The sequence below is a fragment of the Coloeus monedula genome (genome assembly GCF_965178545.1).
Source record: "Coloeus monedula genome assembly, chromosome: 3".
Lineage (NCBI taxonomy): Eukaryota > Metazoa > Chordata > Aves > Passeriformes > Corvidae > Coloeus > Coloeus monedula.
Genome location: NC_138783.1, coordinates 30,042,121 through 30,068,651, shown reverse-complemented (window position 1 = coordinate 30,068,651; position 26,531 = coordinate 30,042,121). Strand labels below are relative to the sequence as shown.

General features: G+C 38.9%; 1 protein-coding gene across 1 annotated transcript in view; it reads left to right on the top strand.

Annotated features, from left to right (window-relative positions):
• TULP3 (TUB like protein 3) overlaps nt 1-26,316 on the top strand; it is a gene marked incomplete at its 5' end in the record, with an annotated part of 30,417 nt that extends 4,101 nt beyond the window's left edge. The window contains 10 exons of the mRNA XM_082279476.1: nt 9,131-9,182; nt 13,988-14,150; nt 16,028-16,204; nt 18,238-18,368; nt 20,149-20,346; nt 20,858-20,970; nt 21,361-21,475; nt 23,374-23,472; nt 25,307-25,478; nt 26,022-26,316. Of these exons, the coding sequence (XP_082135602.1) occupies nt 9,131-9,182; nt 13,988-14,150; nt 16,028-16,204; nt 18,238-18,368; nt 20,149-20,346; nt 20,858-20,970; nt 21,361-21,475; nt 23,374-23,472; nt 25,307-25,478; nt 26,022-26,155 (1,354 nt within the window). The 3' untranslated portion in view covers nt 26,156-26,316. The remainder of the gene's footprint in view (nt 1-9,130; nt 9,183-13,987; nt 14,151-16,027; nt 16,205-18,237; nt 18,369-20,148; nt 20,347-20,857; nt 20,971-21,360; nt 21,476-23,373; nt 23,473-25,306; nt 25,479-26,021) is intronic.
• Nucleotides 26,317-26,531: the final 215 nt, after the last annotated feature.

The following is a 26,531-nucleotide window of genomic DNA, read 5'->3' as shown; positions in this document are numbered from 1 at the left end:
ACATCAACAAAAGTGACAGGCAAGGTTTAGTAATTCACAAACAGAAGATCGCAGGAGACAGAATTCCAACCCCCTGGGGATCTTGCTTTCGTCTTTTATTGGGCAGAGGTGTTTGAAAGAACATTAAATAAAAAGGGGAGGTTCTGCTTGTGGAATAAATTTCTCTTTCTTTTCCGTAGCAGAAACCTAGGTTTCATTAGGTTCACCTGAAAAAGCCTGAAGCACACTGCTCTGCAGTTGTAGTGGTGATTAGGAGCTGAAAAGTCCTGAGTCATGGAGTCACCAGCTGTGAACTCTTGAAGGAATATGCCTGACAGAGGGTTCCTTGTCTGCCTTTTCTTGAAAGAATTATAGTAAAAACCCAGTTGAAACCCCCTGTTTGGCTACACACTTAAAGATAAACTTATGTGTGTATTCTTATGGTTGTGATCCTCTGTGCCACCCTCCCAGCATCGATGGCTTTGATGGTTAATGGCTTGTGTGGATTTCTGCCTTCTCTTGGCCTTCCTTTCAGGAGAAGAATACTCCTTTTGCTTTAGGTTTGCAGAAATGAATCTATTTGAGACTTCTGGCTAAGGAAAACAAGAATCTCCTTTCTGTTCTCCCAGTGTAGTGTAGCAGAGAATGACGCAGGCTTTTGTTTGCACTCTTCTTTATGGTCCGAGTAGAAGTCATACTAGCTTCTGTTCAGAGAGTGCTGATTTATCTTCCACATTCCAACTTTCTGTTCCCTTGTTCCAAGTAAAAGGAGCTAATCTTTGGTACTTGTTAAGTTACTTTTTGAATGGTGTGTAAAACGTTAAGCAATACAGTAGTCAAAATAGTTCTGAGCTCAGTATGTAACCTTTTCATCATGCTTTTATTCCTGTTGCAGTTTCTTGTAACAGTCTGTATTCTTTATTGTCATCTAGTTGTGCTCTCAGACTCGAGATCTAAACTTGTGATCTCTAGAACCCAACCAGACACAATCACAGATGCTGGAAGGGGCTTCTTGAGATGATCTGGAGCAACCCCACTGCTTAAGCAGGGTTGGCTGGAGCAGGTTGCACAGAATGATGTCTAGTTGTGTTTTGAATATCTCCAAAGATGGAGACTCTACAATCTTCCTGAGCAACCTGTTCCAGTGTTTGACTACTTTGTCAGGAAAACTTTTTCTTGATGCTGGGTAGAATTTCATGTTTGTGTCCATCACCTCTTGCCCTGTCAGTAAGTACTGCTGGCTTTATTTGCTTTACACCCTTCCATCAGGTATTTATACACATGGATAAGTTACCTCCTGAGTCTTCACTTCTCCAGGCCCAGTTCTCTCAGCCTCACCTCATGTACAAGATACTCTGGTCCCTTAATCGCCTTTGTGGGCCTTTGATGGTTTTGCTACAGTATGTCCCTATCTTTCTTGCTCCCAGGAGCCCAGAACTGGACACAGTACCTCGTGTGGCTTCACCAGAAGAGGGGTGGTGTCACCTCCCTCAACCTGCTGACAGTGCTGTCCCTAATGCAGGCCAGGGTGCTGTTGGCCTTAAGAGGGTGAATTGCTGGCTCATCGTAAACTTGTTGTCCAGCAAGACAATCTGAATCAATTTCTGAAAAATGAATCTCAACAAGCAGCATATGCTTTATTCTTTGTTTAACCATAATTCAGCTTTTCTCCTAGGGACCTTTTGTTTCCCATATGCTGTCGCTTTACTAGCAGGTTCCTGTTTAATCCACCTGAACATTAATTCTTCCTTATTGGGGGTGTGTTTGTGCGGGTGTGTAATAGTGCAGAGTATGTCCCACTGCACTTCTGAGATGATAATTTTATACAGGGGTTTTGTGCTTCCACAGATACCATTTTGAAACTGAAGACAGGTGTGATCTTTGAGTGGTCATTTTACCTTGCCTGCACAGTTCCATTTTACCTTACAAAATCCCTGGAACAAGTACTGTAAAGAAAAGAGAAACTTGTGTCACCTGCACTGATAAATCCTCTCTTCTCCGTTGACTTGGCTGTGGTCAGTCAGTACTAAACTGCATCACTGTTTACCTAGTTACGTTTGGCATGTGAACAGTCACCCCAAAATTGATGCAAGTATGGAAAATATAGTGCTGCAAGGATAGGCTTGGATTAAATTCACTGCTTTTGTGGGTTTAGCCAACAAAAATAATTAGTGACCTGTTAATGTTTTTTAACAAAAGAATGTTTGTAGCGTGTGCCCCTCGAATTCCTTTCTTCAGCACATTATTCCTGTTGCTACAAGTTTTTGGGGCAGCTGTTTTGCCACAATACAGGTGAAACATATACATATAGATACACAAAAAGAATATACATATATTCTTCAGAGCACCAACCTTTTCAGGGATTTTTGGGGGGGAGGAGTGGGGAAGTGCAGATGGTGGGTGTTTTGATTTGGGTTATTTTTTATATGCTTCTGATCTATGTGGCTGTAAAGAAAAGTATCTGATAATTTCACATTAAAATTCCATTTTTAAGCCCAGCAGCAGGTAGAAGCAGAAGTTTTAAAGGATTAGCTTGCATTTTGTTTCTTTAGGGTCTTTTTAAAATTGTAAATTGATCTTTAAGTTGTAAATTGTTCAGGTAGTTGGTACAAGTTACAGGCAGGAATATGTAGTGCCTAGAGGATGCAGGTTTATTTTGAATTGAAGTAGGACATACAGATATCAATGCTTGTCTCTAGATGCTCCCTCAATCCACACTGGTCTGGCAGTTGAGTTTATTGTTCTTATTGGTTCATTTTATACCTATTTTCAAATATTCTGAGATAAATCTTATTCAATCTGTATTATGTGGGACACAGTTTCTATACTAAAGCAAATCAAGACAGTCTTTTATTCACTCATTCAGAATTGCTTCCGAAACAAGGCGTTCACTCTTTCCATCTCGTTGTTCTCATAATATGTTCAGTAGGTGAAAAACTTCCCAAATAAATTTTGTGAACCCTTTCTCAAAACAGTATTCTATTGGCATTAGTGTTTCTTGGGGTGGGGAGGGATCAAAGGTCAAACTGATTTCACTGGGAGAGGATTCTTTCTGTAAAAAAGGCAGATGCACTAAAACTTGCCCTTACTGAAGTATCAGCTGCTTGAAAATAATTTAACAAAATGGTGATGCAACTTCAGCTGTGTTGCTTAGAAATAGGTGTGGCATTTTATGGCTGACTTGCAGCAGATCAGTTTACTTTTGAAGACTTACTGCTAATGAATTATGAAGGAAAGAATATCCTGTGTTTGCCAAAACCCCCCACTCTTCTGCCTTGGGGAAGGCAGAAAAATTTGGTAATCTTCACTCTTTTGGATGGTATGCTATGCATTTTCCCAAAAATGTGCAATTATAGCTGTGTCAGGACTCTGCCCTTTTGTGGACTGGAAGGTGCATTACAGATAAATTTTGTTCCTCAACCAGTTTCCAGAGACAGTATTGCAATTTTTGTTTGGAATATATCTTTTAAAAGATAAGAATCCTTCAACTAATGTCTTTTCTACAGCTTCTGTTTTCTTTCATAGCTGTAGTTCAGATGAGAATAATCCCCAAGAAAGTTTTTTGGAGGCTTGAGAGTGAAAACACTTTCACACCAGCTAACTCCACGTTTCTTACTGAAGTTGCTTTTACTTGCACTTCTACAGCTAAAAATAAAATCTAGTGGATGAAGATGTGGGCCACAAGCCACATTCTTCCCATTCCCTCATTTTTAAGTTCTGGGAGTATTGCTGAGAGGCATAACTGCTGCTACCACATTAATAAACTGTCCTCCAAAGGAAAAAGGAATTACATGAGCTTTGTAAGACTCTTAATGGAAGCAGTCCTCTGTAGAGTGAGAAATGAAACATAAGATATTGGAAAGTTTGGAAAATTTGTGGACCAAAATGGTGTTATTGTGCCTTGAAACTCCTTTAAAAAAAGTAGAGCAATGGAAACAATTAAAAATGTAAGGATCTTGATTATTAGTATATACGTTCATATTCCCCCTAGTATCAAAAGACTGTTTATTAAAAGGATTTCTTCGTCAGACTGATACAAAATTATCAAGCTTGTTTGTAACAAGGCACAGTAAACTCAAGATCTAGTTCACTTTAAAATGACCTGGAAGTTTCTGCTGAACACTTTCCCTGAATCTCTCTGCCCAACTATGGACGATCTGGAACTTTAATACCTTCCCTAGAGCTGTGCACAAACAGGTAAAATTTCCTAAGTTTTTCTCACCAAGATTTGAGTGCATATAGAGTGCTGGTATGTGCTATAAAGATACTTAGCTTGTTTTGCTTTTAACTGTTCTATCTTTCCTTCTCTTGGGTCAGATTTTCATTTAAGGTTGGAGTAGGGTCTGTTTCTGGCAGCTAGTCTGACCTTCCTCCTGAAAGAGGCAGCCAACCTTACTTTTTCTTTACCAAACCTTCAGCTAATTGAATTGCAAGATAGATTTGGCTTATCTGGGAAAGTTCTAAATCTTCAAGGCTTTGCTACGTCGTTTGTTTAGGAGGAGAAACTGAGTACAGCATTTCTTTAGTGGAATATGAAGAATGTACATTTTGTTGAATGCAGGGAAAACTATCATGGTGTTTTCCTTTGTTTAATGTATTTCAAATCTGTCTTTCCAGTAAATTCTCAGTCATGCAGAACATTTTGTTTCTACAGGCTGCTCTTTCCTATGGCTTTTCTTCCTTTCTCTGCTTATTGCCTCTCGTTCACAACTGCAGCCAGTCAATTCCTTTCAAAACTAGTCCATGATAAAGACAATCTTTTTTTTTCTTTTTTTGCCTCCTTTTAGCTTCAATAGTCAGTATATAAAGGGGATTTAGTTGAAATAACTTGAAAGAAGAACGCTTAGCTCTCCTATCTGGGATAACCATGCCTGAAATAGGAGGTAAACCGTAGCCTTAGTCTACAACAACTTTTAACATAAAATAATATTCAAGCTTGATTAAAACCTGCTGTTTGCTGTTGAAAATCCACAGCTCCATGAGTTATCCTAATGGTTAATTAGTCACAGTGTTAAATAAAAAAATTATTTGCAGTCTGAATTTGTTTAGCTTCAGTTATTTATGTCTGGATTTTATTGTCTTCTCTCTCATCAATGTCATTTGTACCCTCAAATCCATGTAATACAGTGGAGTGCATTGATTTTGTCTTGAATAAACTGTAGAATGCATTGAAATCTTGCTAAGAGGTGCACTTTCCAGTCCTTGGGCAATTTGTTCAGCTTTCTGCTGAACAAATTCTTCAGTCCTTTCTCTTGTGTGGACCTTGGGCAGAATGGAAGAACATTTTCAGGCTGGTGGATTGCTCTTCTACGTTCTGCTTTAATATCAGGGTTTTTCATTATTCTCAGAGTTGGATTATACTGTGAGTTTGTGTTTGGCTGATTCAATGGTAATTATTGCCAAGTGCTTAGAACGTAAGTATTTTGGTTGGTTTGGTTTTTTTTTTTCAAGTACAGCGTATTCAGGAACACAGACAAGCTGCAATGAAAACAATGAGAGTGTTAACTCTGCCTATCCACAGTTTGTAGTGCCAAAATTTCAGTGTTATTGGAAAATATGTCCATTCTGAAAGAACTGTCAACAGATGTAGTGTGCCTTTTTTACAGAAAGGAAAATAAACTACACAAAAAGGAAGTTTCAATTGCATATATGAATATCTGTTAAATAATTAGTGAGTTATGTCTTCATTGTGGTTGTTTACTATTCTGAAAATGGTTAGGAAAGACCAAATACATTTATAATAAATTCGTTGCATGCCCCTGTTACAACACTTTAATTTCTGATTATGAAAGGAAAACCAGGCTGATTCTGATTTCAGTAGGAATTTGAGATGCCCCCAGTTGAAAATAAAACTTTTTGCTCTATGTTGGTCTGTGTCAAATCTGTGAACCCCTTTGCGTCTTGCCATTTGCCATGTTTTATTAAATAGTTGCTTTCCAACTCTCATTTTTATTCTGTATCCTGGATTATCAGTAGTCTTTCCTTGTATGTTAGGTTCTGGGTAATTTTTCCTTTCTCTGTGGCATGTGTCTGTTACCTGTAATGCAGCTCCAGTTGGATTGTAGGTGGATTCTGGCAAGTGTAGCAGTGGGGTCTGTGGGCAGGGTCTCGTGCTGCAGTGGTTGGGGAGAGGACATTGTTACAGACTGCTTGAAAATTTTCAGTTCTTATTTATCAAAGGTAAATGGGCAACTGGTTTGGTGGTTGGGATTTTTTCCCTGTTTTGAGCTGTGGTGGTGTAGCTGTGGAAATTCTGCTTTTTTCCTGTTCCTGATGGATATTTAATTCTTCTTATTGCATATAAACCCTTCAAACAGAACAACAAGGCAAAGAGCACAATGGTTTAGTGTGAGCATGTCCAAAGAGCACTGATCTGTGTTGTCAGTCTAGCTGAAGAAGGATTCCTGTTTGAAGCCTGCAGCTGGATTAGCGTGCCACTTACATTCCTTAGTGGTCAGCTGTGGGAGGGACTCTGGCGTAGCCTTTTCCTGTTAGTTTGTAATAACGCCAGCCCTGCTGTGGGGGGTAGAAAAAGGTTTGAAGTGTGGGAAGCTTTTTTCTGACTGGTTATTATGTTACACTTTCATAATGAGGAAGTGCTGGAAGAAAGGTTGCAAGAGCAGTAAATAAAAATAGTGTGAAATTGGTGTTCTTAAGCTACTATTTATAGTGCCACATTGCTCATGACTTTAGTTTTTTATTATACTGCTTGTGTGAATCCTTGTACTTTAAAATGGAAAGCATTGATGGTTTCTTTCATTTTGTTTTGCCTGCTACTCGGCAATTTTTGTCTGTGTTTAAATTGTAAGAGAGAACACTTTGTTGTCTTTTTGCTTTATCAAGCTCTGTGCCCTGTTAGAATCTTTGTTTGAGTGTCATTTAAGTGGCCAGAGTGGAAGCACTGTGTAGTCTGTGTTATGCTCCTGTTACATGGTGTAACTTTATTTCAGTCTGGGTAGAAAGCAATTTAATATACAAAGTAAATAATTTTCACTGAAGATTTCCACAAGGTATGTATGTGAGTCCTACCATTTTGGTACTTTGTCATCTTCCAGGTAGAAGGGAAACCCTGTAAACTTATTTCCTAAAGTGGTATTGTTTATTTCTTTTGATTTTCTGAAGAAGAGACTCAAATTGTTTGGGGATACATTTTCTGTTAGGAAAAGCAACAAAACCACTGACAGCAGCTTGTATCTACACAGGACACCTTTATGGTGTCCCTCAGAACTTGTCTGTAAATCTGCTGTTCATTGCAGATACGTAGATTGCTTTATAACAAACTCTCGATTGCGGTTAACAAATGTCATCAATTTCTTAAGCCAGTAGGTGTATGAGAAGAAAAGGAATATTCCCCTTCCCTGTTGTTTTCTTTTTTTTTTTTTTTTTTGTCATGAATATTTTAAGTGGAACTTTCAGTTGTTTTTCAAACTTTGTTAAAGATGGCCTTTTCCATCACCTATGCTATAAAGAATAAGCATGTCACCTTTTATGCTGAAGTTTCATGTGACAACTGTTGTATATTGTGCTGCACTCAGTAGATGTGTAGTAGTAGGTGTGCTTCTGCTTGTTTCTGTCTTAAGTTGTGGCTGTTTTCAAGTGAAGATGACTGCATTACTGTAACTGTTGCTTTGGGGATGCACAAAAGCTCTGCACCTCTATTCAAGAAGGACACTAATTTTTCTAGGCCCTCCATTGCCTTTGAATCCAAGACACTGTGTATTACAGGCCTGTGTGAGGAGTAACATCAGTTTTTAAAAACAATGTTTTTCAGGGTCTTAGACCTGTTATGTGACACTTCAAATGCATTAGGAAAAGAAAGTATAGAAATAAGGAAACTGTGGAATAAAAAAGCAATGGCAGTCATAACTTGCTTTAAAATACTCCTAGCTGGACAATTAGTCAGTTTTAGAGTACATAAGTTGTTATATATGATGTGTATATACAGAACTCTTTCTGCATATTTCAACCTTCCAGAGCAGAGCCTGTGTTTTCTGGAGTAGTCTGTCTTTAAGGACCTCTGATCTGTCATCTGCTTGCCTGAAGTTGAGTCAAATGTGGGTTTGCTAGGGGGTAAGGGGACTCTGAGGCTTTTCTTCTCTCCTTAGCTCTGTGTGCTGTAATCCAATTTCCATGGCATGTGTTTTGCAGAAACCCCACCTCTCCTCTGTCCGTCTCTCTCCATCTCTGGTTTTCCTTGTTAGGGTTATATTCAGCACTGGCTGCCAGCTCATGACCTCACATCATTGGACATTTATGGATACCTAGACCAGAGAATTTCCTGTTTAAATTGAAATTGTGGCTTGCCCTGCTTTTCTGCATGCTATTAATAAAATATATAATGTTTGTCTGTTTCCCACATTAAGTATCTTCTTCCTGGTGCTTTCTCACTTCCGGAGAGGTCTTTGTCAAAGCTGTGTTGAAGGAAAGAGCACAACTGTGGTCATCAGAATATGTGCTTAATAGTCAATTAACATTTCCCCTTTGTGGGGTTAACTGCTCTAAATTGCATTTTATGTAATAATTCATTATCATACAAAAGGAAATGGGAAGTCTATATGGAACACAACTTAGAACAAAAAATTAGAGTTCTTATGAAGGTTATCTATAAAATACTGAAATAGGGAAATCATTATTTTTTTACCTTTAGGAATTAATGTCCGATGTTGTAAATACAGATTCTCTCAGGTATTAACAGTAGTTCTAGAATGTCTGGCAGGAAGAGAAAATGATTTAGGTTTGACTCCAGGACAAAACTGAGTTAATTTAGAATCGGGTATCCTATGAAGGAGCAGGGGCTTTACTGAATCAATCTGAATTGCTTTAAGCCTTTAGGTGTAATTGTCTCCTAGCCCCACCTCAATAGAGGTTTGTAATCCATCTACCAGTAATGAAGCCTTTGGTGCTTTCAAAATCTTTCCAGAATGGTTTAGTAAGGGGACTAAACTAGAGTTCAGTCTTATTTATGACAGAATGTGAAGTATGTTTTATTTTTAATACCTTGTGTCTTGGTCTTCTTGTGAGATGGAAGTAATGTCTAACAGTCATTTTTAAGTCTTGATGGTGAAGTTGTTGTCTGAGAATATCCTATGCTCTTGTAATGCAAACTGTTTAATAGCAATAATTAATTAATTTGCCTATTTTGGTTTTGCAGCATCTTTGAGGATGAAAGCATGAAACTACGACAGCTGAAACTACAGAATCAGGTAAATGATAGTGCTGAAGCTAGTACAAATAAGTATAGGAAATCAAACAGCCCTCTAGAGACTTGAGAAATGGGGGTGAAGTGCTAAAAATGGGTGGTTGAAAGAACTTTGAAGATTTTCATGATTTTTTTTAGTTCAAGTCAACCTTGCCATGGCTTGTAGACTTGGTGTGTTCGATAAATTTATTTTTCATATGTTCTCTTATTCCATTGGGATTGAGTCGCTAGAGTGCAGGAATAAATCAATAGACAGGAAGACTGCAGGCAATTACCCATTTTAGGCATCAAAGGAACAGTTTCACAAACCTATAGAATGATCTCTTTAACACTCTTGTTGAGAAGGATTTCCAGCCTCTTTCGACCTCTTTTTGTTTCCTACAATGAAAATATTTATAGCCAAGCATGGGTCAATTATTAGGCTATAGGTCTCAGTTTTTGAAGTGCTGTTTGCTGGATGCTTGTATTACCATATTCTTCAAAGCAATAAAGTATCCATCCTTAATATTTTTTTCTCTGTGGAATTTCAAATGCTTATAAATAGATTAGAAAATATGAGACTGTTACGAGTCTCTTGCTGGCCATTTCACATGGACCACAGATCACTGTCTTGCATTTAACTCATCTTGTTCAAATTATAGTTTTTAGGAAGGCGCTTTCTCAGCTGACAATCTTTAAATCCAGACACAGCAGTCTTAAGGGAACTGTTGCAGTGGGTAATAAACCTCTTTACAAGAACTTGGGCATTATTTGTAGTCTGAGTTTGTCAAGCTCGGACTTCAGACACTAAATTTAATACCAGCATTATCTGGGTCTATAGGCACTTAACTAAAACACTTCAGAGTCAAGAGGTAAAATTTGTCTTTGGCTATATATGTGGAAGATAGGATAGTCCTTTATCTGTAGACTAGAAAGGGACACTTATTTAGAAACAAACAAACAATTTATTAAAAAAGAGAATTAATTCAAATAGTTTATAAAAGAGCACTTAGTGTCAAATGCCATTTGGTAAGAAGTTCCAAAATTAAGGGTGGTCTGACTGCTTGGTGACGAACCTCAGGGTCCATTTCAGGACTGGTCTTGGGTCATAAACTGGTAATAATCACTGTCTCCTAGTGCTGAGTACTGCAATCAGTGTTTGCTTAGTGTCAGGCCTTGCGATGGGGATGCATGGCTATTCCTCCAAAATAAAACCTCTGGGCTGGGTGGAATTCCCTCAGAGCAGCTGTCAGTTGCATCGTGAAGAGGTCAGTTTGAATAATTAGTTCCCTTTTGCTAATTTGTTTCCATCTTTCTTGGATATGGTTGAGATTGCAATCATCTGCAAAAGCAACAGCTAGAAAATTTCACTAAATATATTTTAACACCCTGCCCTTTGCAAATGAGATTTGTTGAGAAGTGCTAACAGTATCTAATTTAGGATTTTATAATTAGGTGTGAATATTAACTTTTAAAGTCTACTTTTACATGAATAGTACTGTGCCTTCTGAAGAAACAGAGGTCAATAAGAAATCACTACCAAGTATGGACTTGCTGCTGGTTGTAGCTGATGCCCTGCTTGATTAATTAGTCATAAACATTTATAGGAAATGGAATCTAAAAAAATGCAAAATGTTTTAATCCAGCAGGATCATGTATAGAATCTCTGGTCATACAGAGAATCTGTAGTAAGCCATAGCAGAGACATGCCTGTGCATCCATCTTTATGATGGGTTTGGAAACACTGTAATTGCAGTAAAATATTATTTATAATAGTGCATGACATCAAGATCCATCTGTGGGCCAGCTGTGCCTGCCAGGATGCTTTTTTCTCCTGGACTACTGCCTTTTCCTTGAGGCAAGAGCATGTGGTTGCTCAGGCAGTGCTTATTTCCTCATTAGTGGAAGATTTTTGAGTCTTCTGAGGCATCTGCAGCTCCGAGTGCAATGCTGCCATCTCGCTGTGCAGGGAGAGCACGAAGCCTGGTGTGTCTCTGAATGCACCAGGTGTGGTGCATTACTCTTGGTGTGGAGTTGCACTGATGCCACCGTCACTGGCATCGTCACTGCTGCCCCAGCGTGAGCTCAGGGGCAGCTGGAAGAGGAGAGGATGCTCCCTAGCTAGGATCCATCCTGCATGGCCTACTAGGGTTAGGACTATACCAACTAATAAATAGCACAGGATTGTACCATCAAAGCTGGAGTGGTTGGAACTTTGCTGTGTATCATCTTCCTGCCATCACAGCTGGAGAAAGAGAACACTAAACTAAGTTGTCTTAGTAGACCACTAGATATTCTCATCTGATTTTTTGAAAGCTCATTTGAACAGGAGCTTTGTGATCCTCTAGTCATCCTATATTCTGATGTTATGGTTTTCTGTGGTGTTTCTGGAAGTATTTAACGCGTGGAGTTCACAAAATCCTGAACAAATCACGATAATTAGTATCTGTTGCTTATTTAATGGATTGTGTGTTCTGTTCATGAATTATCTACATTTTATGTAGTAATATTACATGAATTTTTACTGTAACACAGAGCTGGAGGAAAAAGCTAATTAGTAGACAAAATGAAACAAAAAACCGTTTCCTTTTTCTACTTCCTTAGTGGAATATGGCCGGGAATACATGGTACTGAAGGGCAGGCTGCTCTGCCACCGTATGGAGAGAAAATGAACTACTATTTGCTGTCCTGCAGTGGACTTGCAGATATTTTTTGCATCTCAGTAAGCAAAGTAGTAAAGAGAAGCCTTTTAAAGAAAAATTAAATTACTATCAAGTTTTGTCACTTTGATTATCCTGAGGTTCTTTCAAGAAAGGAAGAATTTCAGTCACATCTACCAGCAGTAAACTTTATGTTTTAATATAAGCTGATCCTATTGGATTGGTTTGATGTAACACAATGTATGATAATAATAATTAAAATTTAGGCTGGTGAGCAGTGAAATGTTTTAAAAAAACATATCTAATAGAATAATCCACTAAATAATGATTGAAATTATTATATCCTATGTTGATCCCAAACTCAGTTTTGCATTCTAACAGTAGCTGTATATTTATCTTATTTTCTTACTGCCTTTTAGGGTATGTCTGTTTTGCTGGTTTTAGTCTTTTTGTTTTGTTGTTGTTAGGGGTTTTTTGTTGGTTTTTTTTGGGGGGGGGGGGTTTCTTTTTTCTTGCCTATTTGTCAAGTAGAGAAGCCTTGACAACAATTTTTCTCAAATCCTTATTCTAAGTATAATGTTTTGGTTCTTGTTTTTCCTCTCTCTTTTGGAGAATTATAAACTTATCATGACTTTTTTTGCTTTTCCTCAGCATTAATTTAAAAAATAAATAGGCAACACAAACCAATATAAATTCTTCTGAAAGGTTTGACTACCTTCCTAGAAAACACGTTCGTAATTAGCAATTTCTAAGAATTTTAATTTACTGCTTATTTTTATTTTCTTATTCTAGACCAGTATGATAATCTCTTTGGAATTCTATGTAATTTTTGCTCTGCAGGATAATCCTTGCAAATAATTCTGCAATAGCACACACTACCTGTATTGCAGTCCATTCTTCGAAGGGTAATTCTGAATTTAAATAGAAAAAGTAATTTTGTTTCAAGTTTTTTGTTGTGTTTGTTTGTTCGATTGTGTGTTGGATTTGAGGTTTTGTATGTTTGGTTTTGTTTGGGTTTTGGGTGGTTGGGTTTTTGGTTTTTTTTCTTTTAGATAAGTAAAAAAAAAAACCAGAATAAAGAATCAAGGGCTGAGTTGTGTTGGAATTCCTTGGGGAGAGGTTGCCTGAGAAACTAATCTCACTTGAGATAAAAAGACTAATAGAAGAGGAAAGAGCCAACAAGAGAAAAAGAATAATGGGAGAGGAAAGGGCTCCAAAGATGTCTATGTCTCAAGTGGATTGAATTGTTGGTACTGATGAATTGTTTGTCTGGTGGGTGCATTGAGACTGAAAATAATTTGATGGAGAAATGGTTTCTGTCATCAAAAACAACTTTCAGGGGTGTTCAGGTACCTAAGCAGCAATCATGGATAAACTGCATCTACTGTAAGGAGCTTGTACATTGTTTGTGTAATGGTGCAGAATATTAGAATATGATTTTTCCTTCTGCATCATCTTTGTTTTTAAGGACTAAGCATGTCTGTCTTTAAAATGGCACCATGCTCCTTTTTGCCCTGATTTAAGTCTAGAAGTTGTTTCTATTCTCATTGAGTAAGAAATCATAAATATCAAATGTATATGTATCTTGGAGAAGTAATGTTTAATTTTTTAGCATTTGGACTTACCAGTCTTTCCTTTCAGTCCTGAATTATATGGAAAAATTTTGCAAGATAGATGAAATTTGGTTTTAGTGGATCGTTCTTGTTATAATTACTGTTATTTATTTGTCTCTCCCCTTTAAGTCTTATCTCTCAGCATTGATTTCTGGGAGCTATTTGTTTTAAGTTCTCCCTATAAAATGATAGCTTTTGAGGCAAAAACCTTTTCCTTTGCAAGTCCTGACTCTTTCATACTGGATTATGGATGACTGTCTATTTGTGTTAAGGACTGCTGCAGTTTAGACTGGGTGAAGGGATTTAACTGGTAGTCTCAAGACAGGTCAGAAAATAAGTAGGTGTCCATGTCAAACTCTCATGGAGAATCAAAGGCAGTATTTTGCTCCAAAACCACGGTGATATCTGTGTCTAGGATTTTTGTAAGAGATTGCAAGAATATTTCAGGTTTATTTGAGATTCTGATCAGGGACGTGTCATTGCCAATGGCTGAGGCATGGATTCTGCCTCTCTAGGTGTGGTTACCCATCTGTTTCCTGCTTTTTTTTATTCCACAGAGAGCCCTTCTAGAGAAGAAGCAGAGGAAGAAACGTCTCGATCCGCTGATGGTACAGCCAAATCCTGAGGCCAAGCTGCGTAGGTCAAAGCCCAAAGGGTGCGAGGAGCAGACTCCTTTAGTAGAAACTCCTACACCTGTCCACAGTGATGTTGTTTTACATGGTAAATAATCAACCTGATTGCAACAATGTTCCCCAAAATCCCAGTGCATGCATTATGCCACAGATGAGCACCTACGTTGCTGTGGTAGGGGTCAAGTGATAAGATTGATTTCATACCTTGCTTTATGCAGAAGTTGAACTGTAGTACAGTATGGTTGAGCAATACTAGACTGCAAAAGCAAACAAAAATCTCACCTTGATTTTTGTGACAGCTGGAAATCCTCCCGTGCCCTTGAGTAATCTCTTCCTTGGGTTAGGCTAGAAGAACTGCAGAAATGGGCTGGGAACTTCTGTAAAGGTAGGGATATATGAATCCAAAGTAAGAAAATCTTCTGAAGGTGTAAGATAAAGAAAAGAAAAGAATTCAATAGTGATTGCTTGTACTTTTCCTTATGGTGTCATGGCATACTCCATCTCAAGATTGCATATGACTGAATGATAAAGTAGAGAAAACAAGCACTATGTTAGGTTCTTGATGGTTTTTACTTCACCTGTTGTTTTCTGTGGGCTTCATTGAGACAACTGAAACACGACAAACAAGCTATAGTGGTCCACAAAGTCAAAAGCACAAAGTGCTATCAGGGCCAAAGGCAGTAACTTGGTGGCCTCAAAACATTACACTAAAATAGTGACCATTCTTTTAGAAGTGAAAAGAAATGCAGTAGGGAGAGCCTTAAGACTCCCATGTCACAAGGAGATAAAAAGAGCAGCAATGAAATCCTTACATTCCAGTGGAAGTGTCAGGATGTTGTTTGAGAGCCAGCATCCCATCAGTCTATCAAGAAAGTAATGGGAAACATTCTAAGGCTTTGAGATGTGTGCTATTGCAGGGTGTTATAATACAAGCATTGTACTGATAGCAAATTAATAGGCTCAGTAGAATTTTAAACCCCCAAACAAATGGCTATTATCTGGTTTGAAGATCACATTTGGAACTATGTTGTCCCTTCTCTCTTGAATATTTTTCTTTTTCACCAGATGCCTTTCAGGATCATAGGAAGGAAAGTGGTGATGTTTATGGTAGCATTTATGTGTTTAAAATCAGGTATAAGAAAGCTTCTGTTAAAAGACACTTTCAAGTCAGGAAGAGAATGAGAGATAAGATTGGTATAACTTGTAAGGTAGTCTTCAGTAATACTCAAATGAAAGCTTAACTGCTCACTCACTACCTTCCATAGTTCTGAGGCTTCCTCACTGCAAACAAATCCTGTTAATAAGTGATAACAGCAGTAAACATGTCAAAAATACAATGCCGAGATAAAGCAGTAAAGTTTTAAGAAGGAAAACAGTGGGAAAACAAGAAATCCAAAGCTGGATTGTGTGCTACATATTAAAGTGTTATGCCAGACCCTGACATCAAGATGCCTCCACCAGTTGGAAGGTGTGGTACACAGCTGTGTTGAATGGTTTAAAAATGGACATTTCATTCTAACCTAAAGATAGGGTTTTTTTCTGTCTACGGCTATAGATGCTTTTATCTGATTTGTGATGTTCACTGTAGAGTACCCACTGGCACAGGACCAAACAAACAAGAAGAAGGAAAAAAAAATAAGGGAGATGCCTGTAAACAAATTGAAAACTATCAATGTGCATGACAAATATAGCTTGTTTTAATTGCTCAAGCCCTTGTAGAAAGGTAGATACGATCACTATATTTAAATAGGGAGAAACTGATAACTGATATGTTTAAAGTAATAGGCAGTCTGTACCAGAGTCAGGTCTGATTCCTCCCAAGCCTTCTGACAAAAACTGAACAAGTGTATTTCAGTACTTTAAAGAGATCCTAGAGGAAGGGAAGATGAAAAGAGCCACCATCCTGGGATGTATCTTTGGCCATGAAAAGCAGACTTTAGAATTCTGTTTCATTTTGGCCTGCAGGCATTGATGGACCAGCTGCTTTCCTGAAATCGGAAGTGCAGGATTTGGGGACCAAGCTCCAAACTCTGTCTGCTGGATCTACCAAACCAGAAGACAATGCAGATAAGGAAAATGAGGGAGAGGCTGCAACAGACACAGCAGGCAAACCAGATCTGCAAGAAATATTACAGAAACGAGGTAAGAGTTAATAATGGGCAAATGTCTTTTTTGGCGCTCTTCTTTTATAACTTTATTTCAGTGTCATTAAAAAATGAGGAATCATGAAATAAATGTCTGTAGGATATCACTTTTAAAAGAGCTAGTAGATTCTACTGCATGTGGAAGTGCAGAGCTGCAGTTCCTTTTCCTGATATTATTCGAACCATACCAGGTATATTTTAAGGGTTTCTCAATGTGCTGTATAATTTCTGGTCTTTCCAAGGAAATTGCTGACAAAATGATATACCACATTTTGGTAAAGTTTGGGGTATTTTTATTCCAGATATAACATATCTTGGTAAAATGCTTGAATATTTTCATAACAGCAGGACCCTTCAGTAAATGCCATGATTTAACTCTTCAGGAGACTAACAGGAAAGGTGTTTTTTTCTGAGTCAGAGGCTGTCACAGTCAGCAGTTTTTGAGTTATATATTCAATAGTTATATCCCATTGAGTAATTTCCTAGTGGAGTGTCATGCTCTGTCTGCCAAGTATCTTAAGTTGCTGACAGTACTACAGGAAACCTCTTTTTGTTGCATGCAGCCTAAGCATTTTGCAGCAAAATAATGGTTAGTGTTTAATTTAGTATACAGCTTGTTTTTATTTTGCAGAGCTTGTCTCCCAAAATGTTTCCAGTACACTGCATGTATTGAGGTACTATCACATACAGAGGTATTCTCATCCAGTTGTCAGATGCCACAGCTGCTTACCTACAGATAGCAACATTATACAAGAGTTAGAAAAGGAAACAGGAGAGAATATCCAGTAACTTCAGGGGAAATTAGTGGAGGTAGAATATAAACAGTGAATTTTGAAATTGGCTGGAGTACTAGGGGTCAACGCCTTTCCTCTTCCTAAACGTCCTTTGGGAAGTTTACTGACAGGTTGTTAAGACTGGATTTTTCTGTTTTATCTGAGACTTCCATCAGTGCCCCTTCTCTGCAGTGCCATTTCAGAGCATTGTTATAATATTGGTTCTCAGAAAATGATGCAGTTTAGCAGGCTGACTGTGTTCATTTTCTGTAATGCTTTATGTACATTTCCTTTCTACAGCCAAATTAAATAAAAGAATCACAGAAAAAATCTCAGAATCACAGAATCAATTTGGTTGGAAAAGACCTTTGAGGTCATCGAGTCCAACGTATGACCTAGCACCACCTTGTCACCTAGACAGTGGCACTGAGTGCCACATCCAGTCTTTCCTTAAACACCTCCAGGGACGGTGACTCCACCACTTCCTTGGGAAGCCCTTCCTAATGCCCAGTCACCCTTTCTGTGAAGAACTTCTTCCTAATGTCCAATTGATGATGCAATTCCAAGTGGAAGGACACACCAAACAGTGATGTGTACAGAGGCTCTTTATAAATGTTTTTATGCAGTTATTTTAGTTATATACCCACAGTCATCTCTACATGGCTATGCTTAGGTTAAGATTAAAGACGTCCTGAAACTTCTCAGTCTGTGCTTCAGTTTTAGTATTCAAGTCATTATTAGTATTTATGGACCTGAGTTTTTGGTGCTGATGTAAGAACAGGAGGGGCTCTTACTGCAAAATTGGCATATTCTGTTTCAGTGTGCGTGAGACTAAGGGGTAATGGTAAAGGATGTAAACTCTAGAGAGTCCAACTTACAGGATAGGTGTCAGCATATTGATCTGGATTTCCTTTTATTGTTGTTCTTAAGACATGGAGGACTTTTTTGCATAAAAATAGGCAAATTAATTCAATGACAACAAACTAAGCAATATGTTTACGTCATGGAATATCATGTAAAATCCATATTAATAAAGGCCTTACAGCTGCTTGATCATCTGCACAGTGACTGATGCAAAATATCAGTAGGAATTTGAATTACAAGGCTCAGGAAGAGATACAGCACATGAAGAAAATCAGCAGTTGAAATAACAGAAATTGAGTGTGAATAGGTATTCAAGAGTCATATATGAATTAGTGATGCCATGAACTCATGACACCTTCTTTCAGAGATTATGTTTGATCTTGTATTCTGACAGGGATTTCAGGCAGTTTGAATTTTGATGAGGAGGACACAGAAGAGGAAGAAGCTAGTAAGAGACCAGTGTCTCATTCACCATACCCTGAATCTGAGAGGCCTAGTTCTGCATCCAGCGAGAAGTCTTTTGCAGTAAGTGTCTTGAAATCCATTTCTGATAAGCACTGGGCACACGCTTGATTTTAGTGCTAAGCCCTGGAGCACTGGCTTAAAATACAGTAGCTGCAAGTACAGTAGCCAGCAGTATTATTCCCTGAGAGCAGAGGGAAGGTCAAGATTGTCAGGTTATCTGACTGAAGGGACATTGAGTTAAACATAAAGACATAGCAATGATCAAAGGAACAATTGTGGGTGGAAGATCCTAAGGAGCCTAATCAGTGAATAGGGGAACACAGTGAGTCAGCACTATTACCCTTAAAGGAGACAGACTGGGCCATTGTCTCTGCACAATTCACCAGAATGACTCAGAGAAGCTCTGAAATGCCATGCAAATATAGGAGGGATTTCTTCCTGAAGATTTATAGCATTTATTGTGGGATGCAAAGGAGAACAGAATTTTTGGAATGGAGCAGAGAATGATGGGATTGGACAAACTTTATGTGGGATGTTTGGGGGAAGGAATTTAAGAGGGAAAAGAAAGGTATCAAGGTGGATCAGGGAGTAATAAGTGTGGAAAGACAGGGATTAAAGGGGGTAAAAGGCATCAGATATGTGTCAACAACTGGAAAACAGTATGATTATCTGCCCAAGCCTTGTGCCTTGATTACTTCAGCATGTCCCACTCTCTTCTGAACTTGTAACTATTTCTCGTGTGAACGTGTTTTGTGTGTGTGTGAGATACACATACATATATACATACATACGTTGACAAATTATGTGCTGGACTAGTCAGTGAGTTGGAAGAGACCAGCATCAGGAAGACCTAGGGTCTGAGCTAGACCAGATATAAAGGCCGTGGGGTTTGAGCATGGGTGCTGGACACCCTTCAAAGTCTATGCTGTGGGAAAGACCTGTCTGAGTGTATTTGTGAGGGGACTGTATGTATGTTGCTCTGCACTAGTAGGGGAGTAGTGTAGGAGGTCTGGGTGTCAGCTTCTTGGGACGCTAGGCTGTGGGTGCAAACTGCTGGAGATACAGGGTGGTGGGTGCTGAAGGGGGGGAAGGGGTGAGACCCTCTAGTGAATTTCCAATCTATGTATGTGTGTCTGTGCTATTCACTCAGGTTTCCTACTGGCTGTAGCTATTAATGGGGATAAACCTGCAACTTCATCTCGAAGGCCCAGTCAAAGAGGAATCTCTTGGGTGCTACAATTCACAGAATTCAGCTACCTCTAAGAAAAAATTACTTTAATGACCTGTACCAGATTTCCATTAGAATGCTAATTCCTTTGATGACCCTATCCTGACTGTACACATTGTTCTAAGGCTCTTCCAACATTTAGTTGATATGGTTCCACCAGCAGCTTACTCCATCTCTGCTACTGTTCTGAAGCAACATAATCTCATCACTCATTTCAGTCACAAAATCCCAGCCTGTCTTACTGCAGCATCCATCAGTCCTGCTTTATCATACTGTTTTATTTTCCACAGCATTTGAAGTTCTAACAGCAAAGAGGTTGTTTGCTTAAAATATTTTCAGCATCTCATCCTATTTCCCCCTTTCTAACAAATCACTCATGTCTGCTTAATGGGTACTTTTTCTCTTTTCCCCTTGGAGACCCTTGTCTTTCTTCAGAGTAAAGCCTTCAGCTGCTTTCTTCTGAGGAAACACAGGTGGTATCTTGTTTAGCCTTCCTTTCCCCAGTATCTTCTGCAGACATGGTATCTTATGTTTCAACAAACCAGTATTTTCTTGTGGAATACCAGACTCTAATCTAATATTAATTTGCTAATATGATGCTTCTTCCCACAGGAAACAGGTGCTTCCTGTAGTCCATCCCCTCAGGCAGAAGCACAGCTGGGAGAAGTAGAGAACTTGGAGGATTTTGCCTTGCGCCCTGCACCCCGTGGAATTAGTGTCAAGTGTCGAATCACTAGAGATAAAAAGGGAATGGACCGGGGGCTCTTCCCTACTTACTACATGCATCTGGAAAGGGATGACAACAAAAAGGTATTGGAAGCAGCACACATTATCTTGGCTATTGTATGCCTACCACAGAGTATTTTTGGTGCAAGGGAGAGCTTCTGGTAAGAAACCAGTAGCTGAGGAGATGCATCATGCAGATGAGGACGGCTTATATTTGGCCAAGGTACTAAGGAGGGAATTAGCATGTAATTAGCATTGTATTATGGTTTGAAAGTCATAATACAGTGAAAGATTAAATTGAAAAAGTATGAAAATGTTAAATGTCAAAAAAGAGGAGGAAGACTCAGTTGCTCCAGAGGAAAAGGAGGTGAGACTAGAACAGACAGTTGCATTAAATATAGACTGCCAAGTGAGCTGGTGGAGGGATAGGATTTCAGGCTGGCCTCTTTGGAAGAGAACAAAATTGTGGAGACAGTAATATTAACACAGAATAAAGAAGGGAATGCAAATGGGAAATGGAGAGATAAACAGTTTGGATAGCAATGCCTCTGCATTCTTACAAAGTACAGTCTTGATCAAAGTTTTGTATTTTCAGACATTCCTTCTTGCGGGGAGAAAAAGAAAGAAGAGCAAAACATCCAATTACCTCATATCAGTTGACCCAACTGATTTATCTCGGAAAGGGGAAAGTTTCATTGGAAAACTCAGGTGAGAACCATAGATTAAAACTATAGACAGTTGAGATAGGTTTTTAATTTTAATTGAGTTGTGGTTATGACTTGCAATCTGTTATAAATTCAGAGAGAGCGAACTTAGGTTGTTCTGCTCAATGTAATCTCTATTCACTTGGGTTGGCAGCCTTCTTCAGCATTACCATGGACTGTGGCAACTCAGAGAAGAAATTGTCTAGGTGCTTTTCCAGGATAGGTTACAGGCTCACCATGGGCATGTCGTGGAAGCTCCTTACTGAGCTGGCAACAGGAAGATTCAGATGGCAGGACACCCGTGGTTTTGCTGTGCTGTACAAATACCTTCAGAAGATGACAAAACTTTCTACTGATGCCTCTCTTTCTGTGTTTTTCCATAAACTGACATTAGGTCAAACCTCATGGGAACCAAATTTACAGTCTATGACCATGGAGTTAACCCAGTCAAGGCACAAAGTCTAGTGGAAAAGGCTCATACAAGACAGGAGCTTGCAGCTATTTGTTATGTAAGTACTGCCTCTCCCTTTTTGCCCCTTTCTTTGTGCCTGGTTACCGAGGAAACACAGCTTGCAAAATCATGCTGCTGCCAGCCTCCTCCACTTAACTTTGGAACCAAGTGACCAATTTCAACCAGATACAACGAGGGGCAGAGGGCTCACAGATAAATTCTTACAAGTTGAATGAAAAAAAAAAAAAAATCAAAGCCAGGAATGGGAGAAACACCCAAACTAACATCCTTATGACCTTCTTATCTGACCTATTCAGTGTGTGGCCAGTCAGCACATCATTTACATGGAGCCAGCCACAGCAGGAACTGCCTCGTACCCAGCTGGTATCTGGTAGACCCTGAGAAGGAACTGGGAAGACCCTGTGAAGCAGAATTAGTTTTTGGAGAACCAAAAGCATTTTGAGGGATAGGAGGGAGTTGGTATTATTTCAGTAGCAGCTTGTTGGTGGTAAGGATGTGGTTCCAAGGTAAATTGTGATTCACTAGCTCTGTTTTAGAGACTTCTGCTCTTGTGAATCACCTCAGTATAGGATTCAGAGTGAGGAAGCACTTGTGGATACTATAGAATTACATGAGAGTTCTCATGTCACATTGTTTCATATTCCAGTCCTACAGTTTGAGTAAAATTTGAGGTTCTCTACAAAGCAATGGCTGTCAAGTGGAAGGATTTTTACTTTACTCACAGGTATGGTAATGGAAGCTTAAAGCTGCATTAGCCTACTGGAGCAGCATCTCAATTTTTTTGCTTTTGCTCTTGATCTTAATGGCACTTGGGAAAAAATTGATGTGATAATTCCAGTACTAGCCTGTTTATAGAAGTATCACTAGATATTTTCTTTGTACATAGTATTCTTCAGTTTCCTACCTAGCTGGACACAGCAAGGCGTTAGAATAGCGTAGCCAGTTAATATAAAGTCAGCTTTTCAGAATTCTGAACTTTTACCTACAAAGAGTTTGTAGAGTTTAAATATTAATAAAATCGGTACCCTCATTCTTATACATGTCCCTAGATTTTTTTGAAGTGAAGTAATAGAAGTTGCAGCTCCAAAGACCTTTGTCTGTGTCTGCAAAATGCATTTATGTGTGAGGAGAAGCTGTATCACTTCTGTCAATCAATTCAGTACTTCTAAAAGATTCTGGCTTTTTAACTGGTCTTTGGAAATTTTAAAGGTTATCACTGACATTGTTAGAGAACATTTTAAATATACCCTTGGATTTTGGCTGGTACTGTTAAATGAACAGTTGGAGAGTACCAGGACTTTTTTCCTTTACTCTTTGTATTCAATCCACTTGGAGCAGTCTCCTTCAGTACTCTGGAAGAATCTGCTTGATTTAAGATTGAAGCTTGGATAGTTGCTGAATACTTCCCTTCCAGGGTCTGTTCTTAAACATTTATAAACCAGTATGATTTGAGAGAAAATTGTAGGTGTGTTCTTAAACACAAATAACAACACCTGAAGAAAAATGTCATTCATTGTTCAGATGGATAGATTAACTGGAGATATATAGACAACATAAACTCAAGTCAAAGGTATTTTGCCTTTTATCATACTTAAGCTTGTTCACTAGCAAGTTTTCAACTCATTATTGCCTCAGATGCAACAAACTTACGCACTTGTCTAAATTTGTTGTAAATGTTTCAGTAGGCTAAGAAATGCACTCCAAATTAGTTAACACCATGTATATCTCCTAACACCTTTCTCTAAATGAGAAAGGGAGAGAAAGCAGTTCTCAGTGATTAAACACTGTTGCAGTTAGATAGCTGCTGCTAGAGTTGTAGCCAGCACAACTCTAAAAACTAATACAAATGGGGATACAAGTTCAGTTTTGCTGTCTTTCCTTCTTTGAGGTGAAGTATCTCATTTACTGAAAATAATGGCTTTCCTTGTCTTTCAGGAAACTAATATCTTAGGATTTAAGGGTCCCAGAAAAATGTCCGTGATCATTCCAGGAATGAACATGAATCATAAGCGAATTCCAATCCGTCCACGAAATGTGAGTTATGAAGTTTGGTCATGTTTCAGATTGAAGGAAGAGGTCAAAACTTCCCTGTAGAGGCCTGGCTGTTACTGACAATCAGGGTTTTTAGTAGCCAGGGCTTTATCAAGTCTCCTGGAGAGTAAATACAGTGTAGCCTAAATGTGTTAATAATTTGTTCTTGCCTTTTACAGTGTTTGTATCCTTACGGGTCCTTTGGTCAGCCTAAATATTATTTACTGATCTCTATGTTGTTGCTGTTGCACATACAAGCCACCCTCATGGTGGGACCCTGTTGTGCTGAGGGTTGGATGAACACAGGACACGCTTCTCCCAGGAGCTTGCATTCTTAGCCAGGATGTGGATTGCAACAGATAGGTAATAGACAGATAAGGTACTGCTGGTGCAATAGCAAGAGAATAGATACTTTTTTGATCAGAATGCTGTTGGCTTTTTTGTAGGAGTAGCAGAAAAGGAGGATTCTTGATGGGGAAGGAAGGATGAGGAGAAGGACTGAGTTTCATTGTGACTATTTAGTGAGGATTTCTCATATAAGGGGTGTTACAGCTAAAAGCTTACAGAACAGTATCTGAAGGTATGTTAAGGTGTGTGATGAAAATTGTTAGGTTCCCTTAATGTGGGTTTTAGGTCTGGTGACAGAAGACCAAAAGAAAGAAGAGGCACCGACTGAAAGGTGTGGTCATATGAGTAGGACAAGAATGTATTTCCTGAGGTCAGAGACAAAAATCTTCAAGAATGGAAATTGAGTCATGAGAGCCCAGAAAAGAGATTTAATTCTTGTGAATGGTCAGAAAAATTGTATCTGGAAATGGTCATTTATTAATTGTCTTTCAGTTGGTGTTGCCATCTCCCCCATTAGTACAGTAATGGTCCTGTGGCCCTGCCTATACTTTTCTCCCCTAAATCTAAATGCACTTTGTTGGTGCCAGTTCTCAGGGGTTTGGTTTACATCTTTAAAAAGTAAATAGAGATAAAGTTAAAAAATAACTAAACCGAACAGGAAGTTTTATTTAGGTTATCCTCAAAAATCCACTATGGTGTCTTTGCACAATACTGAAGCACATACTATAGCCCTATCAGTCAGACCTCCACAGCAGATTGTTTTCTGAGCATTTTTTCCTGTTAGTAGCTTAAGCTTGGATACTCTTTCTTCAGAGTTTTAGCATATATAGTTTGGATTTTATTTGTTGCAGAACTTTTAAAATGAAATCGTATGTCATGTTTCACTACAACCTGAATCTCCTTGTAATTCATTGTTTGTCAAATTTAATGTGCTGTTTTACTTCCTCTTTGTATCTTTTGTTTTCTTTCTCTCTGGTTTTCACACTGTGCATCACTCATTAGACCCAATAGGATGACATTTAACCTCACATCCTGCTGCAGCTTTTGGACTTTCTACTGAAGCACTTCAGGGCTTGGCATTGTGCAGTTAATTGTAGATTATTGTCTTTTATTTCAGAGTGTAGAATGTTAGAAATGGAAACTGGATGCAACAGGATCAGAGAAAGAGTATGAGACTCAGAAGGGATTCATGCCAGCAGGACAGCAATTATCTGTGGACTCTGAATTGCTCCCTTTCCTGTACACAGACTTCCTTCCCTATCACTCTTTTTACTTTATTGAGTGAAAAGGAATGCTTGGACTGGGAGTCTGTGAAAGTATCTTCCTGGTACTTGCAGAAAGTATTCAGTAGGAGTGGGTTTAAGTGATGTCATTGTGTTTCATTAAACAGGGAATGACCTTTAAGTGACAGAGTGCACACATGAGAGAGGTGGTACTCAAAGGCAGAGCCATTCCAAATATGATAAATATATTTCTTTCTTCTGAACAGGAGCATGAGGGTCTGCTGTCAAAATGGCAAAACAAAAATTTAGAGAACCTTATTGAGTTGCACAACAAGGCTCCAGTCTGGAATGATGATACTCAATCCTATGTTTTGAACTTCCATGGGAGGGTCACTCAGGCCTCAGTGAAGAACTTCCAGATTGTCCATGACAATGACCGTAAGAATCTGGTGGAGAGTGTGTGGGACTTACTCAAAAAAGGAGAACCTAATTTATTTCATGAGGGTTGGGAGGAATAGGACACTTTCCTAGAGGAGGGAAACTGGGTAAAGGAATGTAGCTCAGGATTACTGGGGACTTCTGAGTTGTCAGGAAATTATATAAGTCCTCCTTTTTTCTGGGGTGGATGCAGACACTGCTGTCCATAACTGCTGCAATAGAGGGTGCAAATGAAAGCTTCCTGAAGTGAAAGGAAAAGTTTAATACAGCACCTTCAAGATACGAAGGAATGGTTTGAGCTTTGGTTCTGAGAAGAAAAGTAATCTCTAGAATAGCACAGTTACTCTAGAGGACAGATTCCAAGGCCATTCTGGTGGGAAAGGATGGATACACCAACCACATGTATTTGGGACTGCCAGATGTGTGGGGGTTTTGTGGTTGGGTTTTGTTTGGAGGTTTTTTTTTTTTTTTTTGGTTGTTGTTTGTTTTTTTTCTTTTGCTTCACTGTGAAATTGTTCATCTCTGAATGTCTTTTCTCCCCAGCTGACTACATCGTGATGCAGTTTGGTCGTGTAGCAGAAGATGTGTTCACTCTGGACTATAATTACCCTCTCTGTGCTCTTCAGGCCTTTGCTATTGGACTCTCCAGCTTTGATAGTAAATTGGTCTGTGAATGAGGGACAACAGACTTGAAGCATGGAACTCATTCCCACCCCTACATCTTGTAAGAGTTCCAGGTGTGGCAATGAAGAGCATATTGGAAGGGATATGGAGGACAGACTTCTGCAGGCTTGTAAGAAAACCAATTCCAGCCTTCAGAGCATTGCGGGAGTTGACAGTGGACCACCTTGGGGGCAGCCTCTGTACAGATTGTGGAAGAACAAGAAATCTAGGTGATGTTTCTGTCATTGGTGTTGATTCTGCTTTTAGAATCCTTGTTTACAGATGCTGCATGAGAGTGGGCTAAGCCCACTAGTTGGAACTTCTTGCAGCTAGGATTAGAAAAATAATGGCTAAGTGTTATTTTACCTTGAAGATTCCACAAAGCCTGGG